This window comes from Malaclemys terrapin, chromosome 8 (genome assembly GCF_027887155.1).
Source record: "Malaclemys terrapin pileata isolate rMalTer1 chromosome 8, rMalTer1.hap1, whole genome shotgun sequence".
Classification (NCBI taxonomy): domain Eukaryota; kingdom Metazoa; phylum Chordata; order Testudines; family Emydidae; genus Malaclemys; species Malaclemys terrapin.
Genome location: NC_071512.1, coordinates 94886350 through 94892349, shown reverse-complemented (window position 1 = coordinate 94892349; position 6000 = coordinate 94886350). Strand labels below are relative to the sequence as shown.

General features: G+C 44.5%; 1 protein-coding gene across 2 annotated transcripts in view; it reads right to left on the bottom strand.

Annotated features, from left to right (window-relative positions):
- Positions 1 to 2868: 2868 nt before the first annotated feature.
- Positions 2869 to 6000, bottom strand: part of C8H1orf87 (chromosome 8 C1orf87 homolog) — a 30162-nt gene continuing 27030 nt past the window's right edge. For both annotated transcript variants that reach the window (XM_054038518.1, XM_054038517.1), the window contains exon 12: positions 2869 to 5084. In XM_054038518.1, coding sequence (XP_053894493.1) covers positions 4924 to 5084 — 161 coding nt within the window. In that variant the 3' untranslated portion in view covers positions 2869 to 4923. The remainder of the gene's footprint in view (positions 5085 to 6000) is intronic.

Here is a 6000-nt window from a genome sequence, read left to right as displayed (position 1 = left end):
ACATATGTTCCGCATCAAAGGGGAGGGATGCCAAAGACTCATCTGCTAATGACAGAGAAAGAGAAGGAATTTGCTTTTGAGACACATTTTTACATTTGGGCATCTATACTTCAGCTGCAGAGGTCAGAGCCAGACCGGACGTTGACTGCCTCAATAGTGCAAGATTTTTAGCTCAGAGGTTTTTGTTCAAACCCCATTTCTAGTTTTAGGAAATCCAAATTAGGCTCGTAAATGAAAAAAACTGAAACCTCCCTCTTATGCACCCACATTTGAAAAATGGGCTCAGACTGCCAGTGAAATCTTGCCATCGCTTTCCGAATAGCCCTGCGCAACATGCACGTTTCTGCCCATTGAACGTAGGGTGACCAGACAGCAAATGTGAAAAATCGGGACGGGGTGGGGGGTAATAGGCATCTATATAAGAAAAAGCGCTGAATATCGGGACTGTCTCTATAAAATCGGGACATCTGGTCACCCTAATTGAACTTCCCCCTGCAGTTTCAACTGGATACGGGATTCTTCATTCCCCATATAGGAAAAAGAAATTTCCAGAATGAATCAGACCAGCGGTCCATCTCCTGTCTCTGACAGTGGCCAAGACCAGCTGCTTCAGGAGAAGGCACAAAAAATTGGAGAAGGAAGTGATGGAATGACCTGCCCACAAGGGAAGTCTCGTCCTAACTCTCAACGCTTGGCTTATGTCCTGAACCACAGGAGTATATGTTTATAAGTTGTTCTGTAGGGCTGCTAATCAGCTACTATCTTTCACCCCAGCAATGGCTGCATTTCAGTGGTGGGTTAAAGTAACTCGTGTGAAGTGCTTTGAAGGGTAAGGACTGCCCTAAAAATACCAGACATGGCAGGGAAAGAGAGTATGCAGCAAAATGAAAGAAATAGAAAATATAAAAAAGGTTATTTGGTCTGTCAAGATGTGTGCCATGTCTGCATAATGTTTGTGATTTTAATTTGTAAAACCAATTTCAAAACATTTGTTATTTCCTAGAATGTGATATAAATACCATCTATGAAGCAAGACACCAGTGTAAAGAGAGGCCTCGTGCAAAGTTACGTGTGCTGCAGCCGATGACTTCAGTGGGAGTTGGATCGGGCTCAGTGATGATGCGTGAAAAGGAGAGAAATTTAGCAAAGAAATTCTTGTTTTCATGGCCACATGATGCACACAAAAGTCAAGAGTCGTGAGGCCAAATGCCTGTGCAACTCTTCAAGGAACAGGGGTAAATGTGCAAACTGAAGCAGGAACTGGCTGCATGCAGCATGGATCATATACTTTAACAGGGCCTGATCCTGCACACCAGGTAGGGCGGAAGAAGGGGAAATGGGGGAAAGGAGGTGCACCTGGGAAAAGGAATGAGGACAAATGAGGAGGAGGCACTGCTGGAGCCAGGAGGTGGAGAGATGAAATGGGGAAGAATGCAGTTGGTCCTACAGAGAAGAGATGAAGTGGAAGGGAGTGAAGGGAGCTGGGTAGCCCCCCCCACACACACACACACACCAGTTGCAGCTGGGGTAAGAGCCACTGTAATGCAACTGGTGGATACAGCCTAAAGCCTGCTGAGTTGCACAAACTGCAGAGACGCTGGCCCCTGAAGTGCGAAAAGTGGGGGATGGAGATCTGTGGGAGCCTCAAACTCGTTATTTCTATGTTCAACTGCCTTAATTGCTACATGTCAGCTGCCTGTTAGAAGGAACTATGTAACTGTGGCCTCCGGACTGGGAATTCACAGTGATTTATGGTCCTGCAGGGACTGACCAACCAGGAAATGTTAGCAGTAGTAGAAGTATATGAAAGATACAAGCACCATGTAGGAAGAGGAATCCTTTAAGATGGCCCAAGAGCCCTACAGTCACCAGGAATGTACACTGAGCAAGGGAAATGTAGGTTAGATATCAGGGGAAATTATTGAATGAGGAGATCTATGAGCCAGAGCAGCAGTTCTCAAACTGTGGGTCAGGACCCCAAAGTCGGTCGTGACCCCATTTTAATGGAGTCACCAGGGCCAGCATTAGATTTGCTGAGACCAACAGCTGCAGCCGAAGCCTGAGCACCATCCCCACCCGGGGCAATGGGGCTCGGGCTGCAGCCCCCACAGCCCCCACCTGGGGCAGCAGGGCTTGACCTGTGGCCCCCTTTCCCCCTGACTTGGAGAGGCAGGGCTCGGGCTCTGACACCCCCACCCCCTAGGGTCATGTAGTAACTTTTTTGTCATGAGGGGGGGTCGCAGAGCAATGAAGTTTGAGATCCCCTGAGCCAGAGCAATAATTTCCCAGCACTTGAGACCCATCATCTGACCCATTTAAAACAAGACTGAGACCAAGAATGGAGAACAAGGTGTATGGGACAAATGAGGCTGACATGACAATGGACTTTACCAGGGTGGTTCCGATTTCACATCAGTGTAATTTTGTTACCTTCTGTGGAGCTACTCCTGCTTTACACCAGTGTAATAAAGACCAGAATTAGGCTCTGGGGCCCAGATTTGTAAAGGCATTGCTCCACTCAGCGTTACAAGGCCCAGGTGACTTAAATGGCTAAGTCACTTCTGAAAATGGGAATCTGCCATTTAAGTCACATAGATCTTTAAAAGAATCTGGGCCTAGGTCTCTTCCACCTCTAATTTCTATGGGCCAAATTATGAATCCCTTCCTTACGGGAGAGCAGTATCCCCATGAGTCATTGCAGAGGCTAAGATTGAGCAATAGGTTCACAGACTAGCCCGATTCCAAGCTTTTCCAAGGCTACACTGAGTGTCCAGCACTCAGACCTCTCCTGGACTGGCACTCTATAAAGCAAAAATACGAACCCTGTTTTTCAAAGAACACAGCACAGAAACACAGGTAGACAATTGCTCAAGCATAAGGTTTTAAAAAAACCTATTTCTTAGATAAGAACATCACATGACTGCACAACAGAACATGCACGTTTTCATACAAACTCCCCGTGGGACAAGAATATCTGTGTTTTAAAAGAAAAGCAGGAAGAAAGTTATAGGTACAATTGTAAATTCAGGGTCTAACACGGCTTTAAAACACTGGATATCAGACTCTACAATATATTGTGCATCCCAAGTAAGTTCAATATTAGTAACTTCATTTCGTTCAGTTCTGACACAGAAGCTTTTAGGCTAAGAAGTTCAAAATCCTATTGGAATTGAATGAGAGTTGGGCACTTAACTCCCCTAAACATCTTTGAAAATCCCATCCTTTAATCTTAAATGTAAACGTCACACCCTACTAATGACACATGTTAAACTTTATGCAGATAAAGAATGTTACTGCTGGTCCTGCCCTAGGAAACATCACACACTTCACCACCATGTTATGAATTAAGCAGAACAGCAGCTATGCAACGTATTATTATTACTATCTATATAGCATCTTACATAGATGTGTAAGATGCTCTGCAGATTCCCCACCCCAAAGAGTTTACAATCTATGGACATGATGCTGCAGACGCTCACTACCAAGTATGATGCATACTCCCAAAAGTACAGTATCCCACTCATTTCACTGACTACTCGTGCAAGATGCGCTGACCTGACCCTGTAAAACATCCTTCTTTGGGATGGGCACTTAAGCACACGCTTAACTTTCAGCATGTGTGTAAGTCCCATTGAAGTGAATGGGACTTAAGCCTGGGCTTAAAGTTTACATCATGTACTTAAAGGTTTTCCCAAATTGAGGCCCATGCTAAGTAAGGTTTTCAGAATTTGTTCCTAGAGTAAAGACAAGAACAAGAACAGGAGACATCATTAGGGAGAAGGGTTGGGGTTGCAGAAGAGGAAGCTAAGGACAATGAAATCATGAAGGCACTTGGGTGAGTCTTCAGGGTTACAGTTTTGGGCTATTTTCCGCAATGTTAGTATATGAAGACTATAGTTTATAGCCCTGCTTGAATGACCTACAGTAGATGTGCTTAAAAAATCTCACTGGTTTGAAAGAGTCTACCGGTTCTAGAGAGCGACCCTGTTATTAAGATGGGGAATTCCTTTAGAATCAGTAGAATCTTTCAAACAGGTGGATGTTCTTAAGAGTGACCACTTTCCCATTTTCTTGATTTAAAATCTCACTGAAATCATCTATCAGTTTTATCACCATAATCAACAGAGATGGGGCCCAAATTTGAACACTCACTGAACACCTGATGAAGTGGGTATTCACCCACGAAAGCTCATGCTCCAATACGTCTGTTAGTCTATAAGGTGCCACAGGACTCTTTGCTGCTTTTACTGAACACCTGGACAGTGTTCAAAATCCAGATGTAGCCCTTCATCCAAATATTGCCATCTTTACAATGAGCGGAGCCAGAATTCCAATCCAGATATTCTCAGGCTTTGGGTTTAGAAATCCAGAACTACATCAGTCTCTGAGTTCTGAAGCTTGAGCTCATCTCTAAGGGCAGGTCTTCACTACGGGGGGGGGGGGGGGGCTGTCGATTTAATATATGCAAATTCAGCTACACGAATAGCGTAGCTGAATTCGACCTATCGGAGCCGACTTACCCCACTGTGAGGACTTACCTCCGCGGCTTCCCATCGACGGCGCTTACTCCCACCTCCGCTGGTGGAGTAAGAGCATCGATTCGGGGATCGATTGTGGCGTCCCGACGAGACGCGATAATTCGATCCCCGAGAGATCGATTTCTACCCGCCGATTCAGGCGGGTAGTGTAGACCTAGCCTAAGTATCAGAGCCAAAGCCCTGACTCTTCATGGCCATTTAGTTTTATTTCAAACCCAGCACTCAGGTATAAGATTCAGCTGTTTCTGGTTTTGCTTCCTCTTTTTTAGAGTATGGAGAGTTATTAACATGCTGTAGTAATTAGGACATCACCAACATTCAGTCTGAGAGAAATTTGACATTGGGTGAAAAACAGAACTCGTAAGAATGGTCTAGTAAGTATTTGTTACAACTCTTTTAAATACTGCAGCACCGGCTGCAATGGCATGTTTTCTCCACAACGGAAGTTTCGGAAAGCTTGATCAATTTTCAGAGGACTCAGGGATAGATCATAGATGAGGTTGTAGTTGTGGATTAGACGCTTTGCTTTTTCCTTTTCCAGCATGCCTACATTTAAAAAAAAAAGACTTTAAAAAAAAACGGGTTCATTTTTCTACAGATTATCAACTCATTTCCTTTGGCAAAATCAAACCCTTTGATGACTCTTGTTCCTGATTAGAATATGGTTCCCAAATATCATAAAGGTGATATATTCCCCATTTATAAGAGGGGCAAAGAGGCATGAAAGAAGCCATCATAGTAAATTGTTACTTCGCATGTACTCAAAGCATGTACCTCATTTTGCCAAAAAGGCAAAGTCCATCAAACCAAAGAGGACTTTGGTGATGGGAACCAGGTGAGTATCCCGTACAGGGAAGGAGCCTAAATGTTAGCACGTTTGATTCAAGCTCATCTTTGAGCACTGTGGAGTGTGATTCGTATGAAGGGTGGAAAGTTACAGAAAGGTCTCATAGCAGGCCAAGATTATATATTTAGCAAAAGACTTGGTGAAACAGAGAGATCTATGGAGAGTCACAATACACTCCCTGGATAGGAAATTATTGAACATTCAGAGCCAGGGAATAACCAACAAACCAACCGCTGCAGACTGGTCACCAAAAGGGAACAGTTGAATCCTCTCCTTTCCCTGCCCTGCCTAACTATGCCAGTGAAATTCTTTCTTGACTGGATGTGTGTTTGTGTGACCAAAGGCGAAAGAGAGGTATGTTGTTATGTACAGTCTCTATTATGGGAAAAGTCGTTGCCTGGCAAATATCTGTGCATTAATCTGAGGACACTGGCTAAGCATCAGGTATTTAAACAGCTTGGAGACTGGCCAGTCCTTAAACATTAAGGTGCAGCCAGGAGCAGAGGCTGTGTTAGGAGGAGGGAGGCCATTCGGGCTCTAGGCAGTGTGGATGGGATGGGATCTTTTACTGGTGCAAAACCCCTCTTGCTTGCTGGCAACAATCCTTGTCCTCAG